The sequence below is a fragment of the Microtus pennsylvanicus genome, chromosome 1, assembly GCF_037038515.1.
Source record: "Microtus pennsylvanicus isolate mMicPen1 chromosome 1, mMicPen1.hap1, whole genome shotgun sequence".
Lineage (NCBI taxonomy): Eukaryota > Metazoa > Chordata > Mammalia > Rodentia > Cricetidae > Microtus > Microtus pennsylvanicus.
In genome coordinates this window covers 188,940,113-188,954,794 of record NC_134579.1, presented here as the reverse complement: position 1 = coordinate 188,954,794, position 14,682 = coordinate 188,940,113, and the positions used below count along the sequence as shown (strand labels likewise).

The 14,682-nt window shown below is 39.5% G+C and overlaps 1 protein-coding gene across 1 annotated transcript in view; it reads left to right on the top strand.

Annotated features, from left to right (window-relative positions):
• Nucleotides 1–14,682, top strand: part of Moxd1 (monooxygenase DBH like 1) — a 78,373-nt gene that overhangs the window by 41,854 nt on the left and 21,837 nt on the right. The window contains exon 5 of the mRNA XM_075947550.1: nt 14,398–14,577. Coding sequence (XP_075803665.1) covers nt 14,398–14,577 — 180 coding nt within the window. The remainder of the gene's footprint in view (nt 1–14,397; nt 14,578–14,682) is intronic.

Here is a 14,682-nt window from a genome sequence, read left to right as displayed (position 1 = left end):
AGCTGTCTGCTTATGTCATTATTTTATCTCATGGTTGTTAAAAATGAAATATCGTGAGAGAAAGACAAACCCCACAAAACTCTTTCTCAACCTGCTAATTAAACTAGGATTTAAATTTAAGTCATAAATGGCTGTTACTTATTCGTGTTTTCCTTTTAACATGTGAAATTTAAAAGAATTTCTATTTCCATATATATATATATATATTCTTCTGGATAATCTTTTAATAATCTATAATTAAAGAATTTTCAGTGCTTTTGTAAAAGCTCTAATTGCTTGGATATAATTATCCAATAATTCAAAGCAGTTGAAAATTCACTTTGATTTCTTTGACTGTTTCAAGACATTTCAGAAAATTGAAATGTATTTTGTTTATATCAATTCCTTTACATTTTGGAAGGCAATATTTTTACCATCTTTATTTTTTATTCCTCCATTCTGAACAGTGAAGAGATTACTGCCCAACTCATTTTGTTAGGTATGCTCGCTCCTGGCCTAGGATAGATTTCTAAGATTTACAACCAAAGTAAACTTAAAATGTCAGAGAACTAAGTTCTTCCTTGTTACTATAAACAAGGAACAGCAGTTATCTGAGAAATGTTTTCCACTTATATCGCAATTAAAATTTTCCAATAGCTTGCTGATGTGGTCACGTATTTTCACATACTATTCATTAAAGTGCTAAAAGTCACCATTATGAAATAATTTATATGTTCATCTTGAATTAATAATGAGCAATCCCCATGTCACACCGTGTTCTCCTGCCCTGGCCTTTGGAGGTCTTGAAAAGAAGTCAAAACAGCCTTGTTCTGTTCACTCCCCACTGGGAAGAGGGAGGAGAGTATCTTCAGCTCTTAAGACAGTTTTCCAACCTGAGAATATTCTCTGCATGTTCTTGCTTCATTTCCAATGTAATGATACTTGTTTTTATTTTAATTCCTCAAATATTTTCCTGTTTATGTTTTAATTTCATTAATTTAATATGAAAGCTTGCAAAGAAGAGAATAACACACCAAAATGAAGCAGATCCAAAGTCTAAATACTTGTTCAAATAAGTAGGAGAAAGAAGCATTTAAAAAAAATTAGTAGTGCCTTTCTCCTGCTTCCCTTTCCAGGAGGAAGTTGACAAATGATAACAAATATCTGTATTCTTTATCAATTAATGCTCAAAGAAGCATTTATAATATTATGCGGGTTTTTTGTTGGCTTAAGTCCTCTCTTTTTGTAAAGTTACTTTGAAATTTATTCTATCAAATTACCACACTTTTTAAAAAACAGGTTAAAATATAATACAGCATTTACTTCCTACTCTGTTTTTTTTTTGTAGTGTTTCGCAGCCCTCTCCCACTGATGAACATGCAAAGTGACCTGAGGATTTTTGCTGTTATAAACATAGCATTAGGTGCTGATGGTTTCATTTCTGTAGGCTGGACTGCATGATGCACTGGGTCAACACCAGTTTCTACCACATCTCTTACATACCATCAGGATGCACAAGTATCTTCTCAACATCCTTTTAGCACTGAGTCTGTTGGTCATGGCCACCTGATGGCTAGAAACATGCATGGTTGTAGGGATGGTCATGAAATCTTGTTATCCCTCTGTCTGACTCTAGAGCTCAGGCTCTAGAGGTAGGGGCTCCAACGTTGTGTTGTCAGATTTGGGCTTTAAAAGTTTATAAGGACATGGCCTAAAGCATAAAGGAAAATATAGTCTTAGGAGTGTTTAAAGGTTTTGTAAAAGGACCAGAAAGATTGTGCATGGTAGCCCATAAAGTAAAGTCAGTATTTTTTGCTTTTGAAGTTAAGGGTGAGGTATAGATAGATGATAGATAGATAGATAGATAGATAGATAGATAGATAGATGATGGATGGATAAATAGATAGATAGATAGATAGATAGATAGATAGATAGATACTGCATATATGTTTCTCTTTCCCCTTTTTCCCCTCTATACATGTATGTTTGTGATGCATGTAGGTGTGTGGGTATATGGTTCTGTACATACATACAGAGGACCAAACAGGACATTGGATCTCTTCCTCTATAGCCCTCTGCCTTATTGCCTTGAGGCAGGGTTTCTTACTGAGCCAGCCTAGGCTAGCTAGGGAGCTGTCAGTATCTGCCTATCACTGACCTCCAATGCTAGGTTTATAGGCATACTCAGCAATGACTGGCTTTTACAGGGACGTAGGATTCAAATTTAGACCCCCATGCTTGCAGAATAAGCACATTTAACTACCGAGGCTTCTGACCAGTCTCTGAAATGACTTTTTTTTTTTTAAGTGAAATCCAAGCACATGTATATGTGAGCTCATGTGTACAAACATGTGACCATGGCAGTAAGAGCAAGTGTTACTCATCAGTTCTTCAACTGCCTTTTGAGGAAGGGTCATTCACTGAACCTGGAGCTAAATGATTTGTCCAGATTGCCAGACCGACAAGACTGGGAATCCTCCTGCCTGCCTTCCTAGTGCTGGGATTACAGGCATAGCATACGCTGCTGCATCCAGTTTTCCCCTTGGGTATTGAGTATCAAACGTGGGTCCTCAAACTTAGTAGATAAGCACTTCTTACACTCTCTAGCTATACTACTGTGTTTGGACTAGAGAAATGGAGTGATGTATGGTAGAATTTAGAACTCAGATCACTAAACTGGGAGTTCAGCCAGAGGTATTCGGACGGGGTGGGGGGTGAGAGGAAAGGAAGCAGTCTTGAGGAGAGATGCCCATGACAGCTATGCAGAGGAGAGGGCTGATGTGTTGCTTCCTTTGATGTTAGGCGATAGGACTGTAATAAGCATCTAAAAAGAAGTGACGGTTCAAAGAGGAGAGGAGGCAGAAACTTCTTTCTTAGAATGATGACGATCACTCAACTCATCAGCTCCCAGGATCTCTTCTTTGTCTGCCAAGAAAAGAGACCAACCACATTTCTAAGATTGTAAACCTTTTCTTTGAGTACCTAAGGAGGCTCTGAGTTACAAAGTTTAAATGGACTGGTTTTTATCTGCCTGGGAAAACATCCAAATATAGAATAAATCACCCATTTTTTATGTTTCATTTGTAACTGAATCCATTTTTCAATATAATTTCTATGTTTCACAATCTAAGAATATTTAAATTTTGGCAAAGCCATTGCATTTGTTTTATTTAAAGGGAGGTAATGACATGTTTGTTATGAAAAAAAAGTTAGGTCTATTGAGACTAAAGAACTCATCAAATTTGTGCTTGAGACTCACCTTGATGAGTGAGTTTATCTACTCATCTTATCACTGGAAGTACTGGAGGGAATGCAGAGATTTGCTGGATTCAGTGGGGATGGTGAGTGATAAAGCAAACATTACAAAAAGTGAATTTATTTGGGGCAGTTGCTGTGTGAGGAATGCTAAAATATTTTCTCTATGCATTAACCTATTAAATATAACACACGCAAACAACTGGAAAGACTAATAAGACATTTGTCATGCTCTCAAAATATCAACATCTATGTGGAAAGACTAACTTAGTCACATACCTGGAAGGCAGAAGGAGCCTCAAATGCTTTAAGACAAATTCAGTGTAGGTCCAGTTTATGAAGATAAACAGCCTTACTAGCATGGGAAGAGTCACCCACAGGCAGTGACACCAGCATTTAACCCAGTCATAGCTTGAGACAATTGAGGTTGTTATTTCTTTGCTTTTTATGTAATTGTCCTGTTGATGGTGACATTTTTAAATGGTAACCTTTAACTTAAACCCATAAAGAACAAGAAAAAAGTCGTAACAAAAAAAATCTGTCAATTTACCTACTTTTTTTTTGTTTGTTTGTTTCTCGAGACAGGGTTTTTCTGTGTAACGGCCCTAACTGTCCTGGAACTAGCTTTTGTAGATCAGGCTGGCCTTGAACTCACAGCCCTACCTGTCCTGGAACTAGCTCTTGTAGATCCGTCTGCCTCTGCCTCCTGAGTGCTGGGATTAAAGGCATGCGCCACCACCACCTGGCCTAATTTACCTACTTATATAAAACCTAAAAGAACATGTTTCCTTTCCCCCTCTTTTGAGTGTGTGTATGAGAGTGTGCATATGTGTATGTATGAGTGTGTGTATGTATGTGTGTACGCGTGTGCAGGTGAACATGTGTGCAGGTGTGGAGGTTAGACATCCACATCAGGTGTCTTCCTCAGTTGCTCTCCATGTAATTTTTTTTGAGACAGAGAGCCTTTCACGGAACCCAGAGTTTGTCGTGTTTAGGACAGACTGGCTGGCCAGCAGGCACCTGCTGTCTTCTTGCATCCCCAGACGTGGGGTTCAAGTCACACAGTTCCGCTTGCAGCTTTTCCCTGCATTCCGGACATACAAACCCAGGTCACCATGCTTATGCAGCCAACCCTTTACCCTCTGAGCTGGCTCTGCAGTCCTAGACGGCATGTCTGAATTCCAGGCATAATGAAACACAAATTAATAATAAAAAAAAGGACAATACGACCTTTCCAATTAAAAATATTTTCCCCTTTCAGCCAAAAAGAAATGCTCCATAAACTCGAATGACGTTTTGAAATGGTGCTGTAACACCAAATTGTTTCGGGTCTTACTCTCATCCCTTTCCTGACCTCAGTCCTCACTCTGCTTTTCCCCAGCAGCCTGTCCAGGTAAGAGCAACCGACAATCTGTATCGCCCTCAAAATGGGACTGAAACTAGTGAACTCTGAGGGCGAATTCAGGCTCAGAACTCAGAAACTGGGTGAACGTGTTCACATTACTTAATTGGTCCTCAGCTTCTTTGCTTATAAAATGAAAACAATAAATGCAAATCTCAATGTTGTATAACGATTACATGAAATTAAATGAGATACTATGGGAATATGCGAGGAGTGGTGTGTATGTATATACAAAGGCACAAATTGATATGGTAGCATCTCTGCCCTAACCTCCAGTTCTGGGACAACTGTATCATGCCATCTTTGATCTTCAGCACTGGGCACAGGTTCCAAGAGTTTAGGAAATATTTGTGGACTCAATGGCTCAAATCCAGACAGAGCAGAGTAATTGATGGTGAGTTGTAGCCAGGCTCCACACATCTGTTTTCTCTCCAGGACAAATGGACTTAAAAAGGGTGACCTTAATCTGAGGAGTCTGTGTTGAACTTAGGCTGGACGGATGAGCTATGCTACACTGCTTACAGACACCTCACAGATGAAACCAAAATTCAGGAAAGCAAACTAATAGTCACGAGCCAGGTGGTTATCAGGTCTAAAGCAAGTTCATTTTCAATCTCAGAGAAGAACAGCATCAGTGTCCTGCTTTCGTTACTGATAAAACAGAATTTACTGCGAAAGCCTTTAAAAGAGTAATGGATTCTGGGATTTTGGATGAAGTCCAGCACAGAATTCTGCATGGAGCAATGTTCCTAATTTGTATTGCATGCAAACAGATCTCTGAAGGAATGAAAACTGCCATTGTATTACTTCCCTGCTCTCCGCAGAAAAAAACAAGACACCTCATTTATTGATTTCTTCCAGCAAATAAATTCATCATTAAATTATGATGACTAGCCAGGCAGTGGTGGCATGAATCTTTAATCCCAGTACTTGGGAGGCAGAGGCAGGCAGATCTTTGTGAGTTCAAGGCTAGCCTGGTCCGCAAAATGAGTTTCAAGACAGCCATGACTACACAAAGAGAAACCCTGTCCTGAAAAAAATCAGAAGAAAATAATGGTGAATAAATGCTAAAATAGTATGCTTTAGTTGAAACTGCCAAAATCATTATAATAAATTATATTTAATATAGGCAATCAAAATTTCAGGATGAAAAGTGTTATATAAATATATATATAATATATATTACAAGGAATATATATTTTGTATATATAAATTTATCTGTTTTATATATATATATATATATATAGTATAGTATAAGGAAACTAGACTTAAAATATGAAGGATTTAATTGATAAGTTCAACTTGTTTTTGTTTGTAAGTTAGATTGAACTAAATGAAAATCTTTTTTCCACTTCCAGTTTGGGGATTTGAAATTTTACCATCTATTAAATTCTGTCCCAACATGCTCAGCATTAAGACCATGAAATCATACATTTGAAAAAATAATAAGATAGAATAAAGATCCACTCCAACAACAACCATCAAGATAGAGCCAGCAGGCTGATCTTTAAAGGAGACCCGGAAGTGAGCGACAGCTCAGAACAGAAAATACACAGTGTAGAATCCAGGTGAGATGGCAATATTCCTGCTGGCATCTTCTCATGAGGGGTGAAGCAGTCAAGGAACTTAGGGCTGGGAAGGTTTTACACCAGGTTTGAATAAGAAAACTGTGGTGGTTATTTTGAGAGATGAAAGTCTCCAGGACTATAATTGAGTCTTGAAAGGGAATATGTACATTGTTAGACAAAGCTATCTTTAAATCGATTATAATTAATTACTATTCTAAATATTAACTTTAAATAAAAATTATAAAATGAGTTTAATTGTGTTGTATTTACTCAGTATTTGGAAAATTCATATCAATAATATTTAAGTTAGAAATTTTAACTGATAGATAAAAAAAACATAGAAATTGTGCATATATGAACACCATGTAGTGACTCAGTACATATGTACATGTTGAATAATATTTAAATCAGGATACATATATCTGTCTCCTCAAAATTGCTCAGCTTTTAATGCTGAAAACATTTGAATTTTTCTTCTAAGTTCTTGGGAAATACAATGATATTATTTCCTGTAGCCCTTCTGGCTACATAGCATAGCACAGCCTGCTTCTATCGAAGCAGAAGTTAGCATGTGGAGAGTTTGGTGGACACACATACATAGTTTTGAAGGATTGCATAGACTCTTCCTAATTAACTATGATAGCCCATAATAAATATAATTTAATTTTTCAAAGAAATAACAAGTTGTGGGGAGAAATATGATCATTAATTCTGGGTTGATGCTTTTGCGACCACTCTCTACTGTGGGAGATTTCTAATCCAACTGATGTCTTCATGATTGCCTTACAAGATAGGATATGGAGACTCATAATGTTAAGTTAGTGATAAAATCAGAATTTTAAGCATGTGCTGTGAAGTAATATCTTTTTCGCAGCAATACAAACCAAATTATTAAAGAACAAAATGCCTGAATTCTATTCTCTCTCCAAGTTCTTCACAAGACATCACTAATACTTTCTTGTATTTTTCTGAAAAATTCTCTTTCCATATATCTGTGTGTATCTGTATGAAAACCTGTCTGTTATGATATTTTTCTCTCTCTACATATATATGCATATTTTCCTTTGTCTTTTAGACTTTAGTTAATTTTGATGATCAATTCTCAGGGCTGAGAGGTACCTATGCAGTCTCTGTGTGTGTCTGTGAGGGCTTTTCCAGGGGTGAGTAGGTCAGGAGGGCTCTCTGCACCATGAATGGTTTAATTCTTTGACAGACCAGCATTTAAATAGATTCTTTGGGGTGTGTGGGAGCTGCGGGAGAGAGGGTTGACTGATGAGAGAAACTCACTGGCTGTGCCTTTAGAAAACGTAGCCTGCCACGTGCCCCTTCCATCCACTCTCTCCTCCTCCTGGCCTTTGTGAGTTAAGGAACTCTACATCACACCCTTCTGTCACAAAGTGCTCCCAAGTCTGGGAACATGGAAGCAGCTCACTGCAGACTGAAACCATGAGGAACTATCAATCTTTCCTCACATAAACACTTCCCTTGGGTGTTTGTAGCATCCATGGACACTCTGACGAACGCAGACTCTGGTAAGGTATGACACTTGCCTTCTAAATTTAGACATGTCTCCTAAAGTGTTACATCCTAAACAGAGATATATCTCGTTTTTATGAGTGTATCTGTTAACTGAATTTACTGTAATTTAATTAACTACCTGAAGTGATTTCTAGGTTCTTGTCAGTGCATTCTTTTGAGCCAACATTACCTGCTAATAGAGCTAAGTGTATCTAGTCTGGCAGGTAAATGAACATGCTATTTTGTTCTCATTTCCATATACTTCATCATGAATGAGTTTTGGCGTCTTTCTCTTGTAACCATGGGGGTGTCGTTACATAGACTTTGAGTTCATGTCCTTTATGTATTTTCACTTTTGTGCCTTTGACGTGTCACTGATTTGGAGACAGGGCCTCACCCTCTGTTTGGCACAAATTTGCAAATAAATTTCCCATTATTTTTCTTATCTTTGCTCAGTTTAGCACTACTTCCAATTTTTTCTTCTGCTGCATTTAGTTTTCTTCTCCAGGATTAGGAGTGAGACACATAAATAAAGTTGATATATGTGTGCACTTCATTGCGTAGCTATGGCTTTTCTGTTGCTCTGTGATATGCAGTTATGTAAAAGGTTCCCTGTTTCGGCAGTGCTCACACACAATATAACAAGTTGATCCATGTCTGTCTATCCTCAGTAGGTCTGTCATAAATCTAGCCACATTCATCCCTTTGACATATTGCTGCACCACAGGCTATATATTGTTTAAAATAAAATTGTTTGAATGTTATCTAAACCTTTTTTCTATAGCATAAAAAATTCAAACCACATTTATATGAACTGTATACATGCTTGGCTCTATACAACCTCAGAATTTGAAATGTACAAAACAAGATACCTTTCAAAAACAGTGCATAGTTATAGGGACCTAGAGATATCATGTCAGAGAATGTCTAGTGTGGTCTTTGTACATGTGTGTCTCTCTGTGTTTTTTACATACTTATTATTATGGATATGTGTATATGTGTTCAGGAGTTTGTCTCCATGATGCTTTTTGTTAACTCTCTTGAAAATTTGCATGTACTACATACACACACATGTGCACACACTAAAGGTTTTGAAAATGTCTATTTCATTGGCATCATGAGAAAAACAACGAGTTGTTCCTCTAAGGGGGGAAGATACTTGTGAGATAATGGTATTTAATGAAAGCAATGTAATTATCTACTAGGTTGGACAGAACTTAGTACAATTTTTACCAGAATTCACTGTACGTTATGCATTGGATGCACTTCTTTCATTTCAGTTTCAAAGTCGACTGAAACTGGATTCAGATTTCCACTTATAAATAAGAAAACCGGGTTAAGCCAAGGTAAATAAATGAGCGTCAGCTCACAAAGCCTGTGAGTGGCAGACCTGGCATTCAAAGCACAGATGTTGTCATCCGGCTGTGCACACAGTTCTACATCCTGGGGAAAACTTAGGGAAACAGGACAAAAGTGAGCCAGAGAGAAGGAGGCATCCATAAAACCAAAATGGGCTCCATAGACGACTAATACGTTGCTCATGAGGTTGCATAAAGGAGACTGATGGGATGGAGGGGAACATGAATGAATGAGATTTTGGTGGCAGGAATAAATATGTGTGCGTAAGAAGAAATTTAGGGGTCTCAATGCCTTGGAATTCATGTTAATGGGACTGTATGGATAACTAACATGCCACTAGTTAAGGAGAGAAGGCCATGGTTGTCAGAAAAGAAAACTCCTCTGCTCAATTACCATATATAGCTCAGCATTACTGGTCAGATCGCCAGTGTGCAAAATGCTGTCTTGGGAAGACTGGCTGGTACTTGGAGTGCTTTTAGGGGACAAGTGTCAAAACGTCTGTCTCAAACTGCTTATGCTGCTGTAATAAAATATTTCAGACCTTAGAATTTATAAAGAAGAGACGTTTACTTATCACTCTGGCCTTTGGGAAGTCCAAAATAAAGACACTCATCTGGAAAGTTGGCATCTGATGGTTCCAAATATGAGCAATGAAGACATCAACCTCCTGATTCACTAGATTTGGGCAATGTTGTACACCTGACTTGAATTATCACATGAAACTTCCAAGAGACACTCCAGCAATACAGCAGTTTTATTTGGAAACCAAATTTTGGCATTGGTAACTGCTGAGGGCTGCTCCCTGATCTCATGTGTGTGCAAAGTACGGGCTAGGAAAAGCGACTGGAGAATAACATGAAAGACATTCTGAAGATGTCTCTCAGCCGGTTCTCAATATTCAATGTTGTATTTGTTAAGGTTTTAAAAGTCACTTCAGGCTGTTTGTCACAACGTGCTACCTTTCTGAAGGGAACTTGCATGTTCGTCAATCGAAGCAGCTTAAATGCGGGAGCCTGTGTGGAAACCCCGGGGCCAGGAGTCAGGAGATAAAGGGCTGTGTATTAGAGGCTGTGTTTTGGTTTTTCTCTCTTAGAACACTTACAGGGAATAACACTGAAATAACTGATGAAAACTTGTCCAGATTCAGTTAAAATAGTAAATTAGAACATTAGGTGACAGTATTTCTAAGATAAGAAAGCTTCCAAGTGCTGTGTGCAGGACCCATGGATAAACTGGTGACCTGTATTCATGTTTTCAGAGCTTTGGATGGCCAATGGAAAACTAAACAAAATAAACAACAAAGTGAACCAGCTTGGGAGGAAAAGGTTGTATTAGCTGAGGTGTACAAGTGACTAAATCTCAGAATGGCAGAGAAGAAACTGGATACAGAAACCTTACATAGTAAAGCTTCTCCGGGACTGTCCCTTCTCTCTGTGCTGGCTTTATCGTACACTCTGCTCTGGGACTGTTTCCCACGTGCATAAGCACATCACTTATGGCATCTGCTGACCTCATAATGAGAGTCTTTTAAAGAGACAAGATTATTTCTTACAGTTAAATAACAAACAAGGGCACATAGATGGGCTGGGTGCCCATCCCTGAGCTGATCAGTTGTAGTATGTGTAAGATGGCAATCCTAGTGAGACTTCTGCACCATAGTAAGGGACGAATGATTTCCCAGAATTCTCTTCTTCCTACTTCTAGTTCTCATTATTTTTTTCCATGTCTACCCCAGTTTGACCTCTTCTTCTTGTCACCTCCTCTCGCTGCCAAGTTCATTCTTGTTGGGCTGTAGAAGCCACATCAAATAATGCTTTGCTTTGATCCCCAACTTGCTTTCAGAGTGGAATATTTGCGGTATGAAGACTCCATTCCAAATCAATCTGGTCGAATGTATTGTTATGCTCACGTCATTCATTTCAGAGATGAGAGTTCGTACAGGGCAGGTGATGGAAGACATTTCTCCCACCATCTTCATATGAGCATGCCAGTGAGTTCATGCAGAGACCTACCAATAGGTCTGCCCGGGACCTCAGGGGTAGTGCCACTTTGAGAGCCAGCTCACTTTAAATGCCCTCTGTCAGAGAGAGTTGATGAACTTTCCCATGGATATTAACTTTGGCCTGGCTGGGGAAGGGTTGTGGGGGGAGGAGGCCCATGAAGCAGAGTGCCAGGAACAAGAATCGGCAGGACTATAAGTGATAGGAGTTGACAAAAATTCCAGCTCATTTCAGATTCCTCCCGTCGCCTCTCCACTTTGTTTCAAACTTTAATTTATTGAATCGCAAGTTGTTTTTGGAGAGCGTCATTCCGCTCCTCCACTCATGTTCCAACAAGCAAGGAACCACATCTTAGGTGGATAACTTGGAAGAATGAGAAGACAGAAATCAGTCCAAAGAGTTCTAGTCATCAGCGCCCCGTGGTTATGCTTAGCCCAGGCGGATAGGACAAGAAAGGTACTTCTCCCTTTATACTGCCACGCTAAAACGAAGGCAAAATACACGAAGGTTTACTTTTAGATAAAGATAGTATTAATCACAAGGGACACGTGTATCCTTGTGCTTTCTGTGTTCCGAACAATTGCAAGGGCAGTCACGACCTCCATATAAATGTACAGACCTGAAAATTGCTAATTTATGGTACAAAATTCAGACCAGGTGATGTATCAGCTCTCCGGGATGCTAGAATAAACGGCTGCAAACAGGACCTCTTGAAACCACAAAAGCATTCTATCCTAGCTGAAGGTGCGGGCAGAGCTAGCATGATTCCTTCTCTTTGCCCAACCTCTCCTCACCTCTGCCTTCTTGCTCCCACCCCCTTTACGTTCCAAAGGATTTTGCTTCTTCCAAACTACTTTTCATTTTCTCTCACAGTCAGGTCTGCATCAAGTCTCCTTTCTGTTTTATGAGTAATTTACTCCTCAAAAAAAATCCTTATTTTTTTTTTTAGGTTATACCCTCAATTTGTAATCTGTAGATGAAGCCATAATTAAATTCTCCTTAAAGCTCTGGCAGGTTCACTGGAGACACATTGTCTTTTGTTCTCTTTAAGAAAAGGATATATTAACAGGCCAAGTACCATGGGATGGGTAGTAAGGAGATCAGGAGACCCAGCACAAGACTTCCAGCTTGATTTAGCTTCTCTGATGGGAACTTTGTGTGGTGCCTCTTGCTGGTTGTGCCCCAGAGACTCTCCTGGCATTAACTCGTGATGCCATTTCTCTCTTACCAGCTTTCTCTAGCTAGGATTATTGTAGGCTTTCATCCTCCGGCCCACTGGTAGTGGCTTGCAGTGTTGGTGGCTTTCCAACACACCTTCTCGCCACAGCATGTTCTCAAAAGAAGAGACTTTGGGGTCAGAACAGTCTGGTTTCTCATCGTTATCTCACTCCATGACTGCAGTATTTGTGGCTTGTTGCCTACTCTCTCCAAATCTCAGTTTTCTCATTTATTTGGTGGGGACAGTGAGCGTTTATCAATGCAGTTTATAGACCAGATATAGGAACAAAGAATGATTCTGTGGGTGGTGCATGGGAACTGCTGGATAAAGGAGAGATATCATTATTCAAAGAAGGCATTATAATCTAGAAGCTTGACGTTTGTTTCAATGCTTCCTGCGAGAACAAAGATTTACTCCTAACAGGCATTTGGGGCTCCCGAATCTTAACAATCATCCTGCACCACATACTCTTCACTTCCGCTCCCTACACCTTGATGAAGGTGTCTGCAGCAAGCCAGGGCCTCCTTGTTCTTGTGGCTCCCTTCTGAGTTCTGTTTTGCAGAATTCTGTGCAGACTCCAGGCTCTGCTTGAACTTTTCCCAGACATGTAACAAAAACCTCACATAGATTTGAATATCTGGCTGTGGAGATCTTTGTTTCTGTCTTATCTTTGTGGGTGAACTGAAGCACCCAAATAAGTCTATAATATCACAGGACAGTTCATCCTGGATATGGAAACGCAATTTTGAAAGAAGTTCTGAGTTAGACTTCTGTGCAATCAAGGCTAATTTTATAATCATGCTTGAACCATAACTGTCATTTTCAAGCAAATGAAAAAAAATAGTCTATGCCTTCAGGACTTGTGACCTTTAAAGATAATCAAAAACAAAGCCGGATGCTACCTTATTTCTACAACTGGGGGTCAGAAACATGCACGTAGGGAAGACGAAACAGAATCGGATTTAAAAGGTGGAATCTCATAGCAGCTTGCTCCAGACCTCTACCTGCTACATCCCTGTGCCCCTTAGGTTATTTGGATTTTCCTACCAAAATGAGAAAGTCTACAGAAATAACAGATGCAATGTCCTAGGAGAAAAGGGCTAAAGATGCTCCATCTAAGTCTGCAGCAAGTGTTTCTGAATGCAGTGCCTGCAAGTGAAGAGAGAGAGAGCTAAAGCCTAAGGGTAGCTGAGCCCTGAGAACGCCAGAACTACAGGAGTATGGCAGGTCCTCTGAGCTGATGCCCATACCCACAGCCCAGGCTCCCATTTCATCTGGGTGTGGGGATCTCTGGAAGGGCGTCCTGTTCAACTCATTCTGGGTGGGTTCGCATGCTCCTGGATGAAATAGACACAAGTATCTTGAAGGACCCAAGTCCATGAAGGAGACTTACAAAGATGTTGATGGAAAGGAGCTTGTTCACATGGGCCATCAGTGCCAATTACCCTTTCCCTTTTAAACTGGTTTCAGATCCACCTCACAACTCAAAATACGTCATAGTAATTCTTAACTAATAGTTGGACTTTTTGACTTCCAAATTCCAGCTCCCCAAATTGCTGTTAGAAATGCAACTTTATCATTAAAATTAAAATATCCATTATTGAGCCCTATTTCATGTCCAGCCCATGTTTATAGAAAAATAACCAAGATATCATCTGTTACTTCAAGTAGGGTAAGAATAATATTTTGAGGTGGAGAAGAAGGAGACAGAGAGTTTGTACTGGTAGCCTTGATATATATTTTCTATGTGAGGGAAAAATAAGAGGGAACAATAACAATACAAAGTGAGGGGCCTGAAAGAGAGGAAGATGTTTTATAGAATGGACAACGGAAATAGACATGAGTTAGACATGAAGGAAAGAGAAAAAAAGTTGGTGAAGTCCTGCGACTCTTGAAATACACGATTGTCTCTATTTGTTGTCACCCTGTCATCTAGCATCATCACCAGCACCGCCATCTTCAGGACAACGCATACTTGGATCTCAGTGCCCTTCCTGTGAAGACCGAGCAATCAGTGATGCTGTTTCCACGCTCCCTCTGGGATGTTAAAAGGCGCTGTTGTTTATGACACCCTCCCTCTTATTCGTATTTGTGTAGGTTGAGCCGGTAATAGAGAAAGGCCATGAGAGCCTGGTCCATCACATCCTCCTCTATCAGTGCAGCAGCAACTTTAACGACAGTGTTTTGGACTATGGCCATGAGTGCTACCACCCAAACATGCCTGATGCCTTTCTGACCTGTGAAACTGTGATTTTTGCCTGGGCCATTGGTGGAGAGGTAAGGTTAATGATGATGACCAGTTTGTAGCCAGTTACCTGATGGTGCTTCTCCTACATGTACGGGTCTAGCAGAAACACACCATTCTCATGCAAAATACATAGA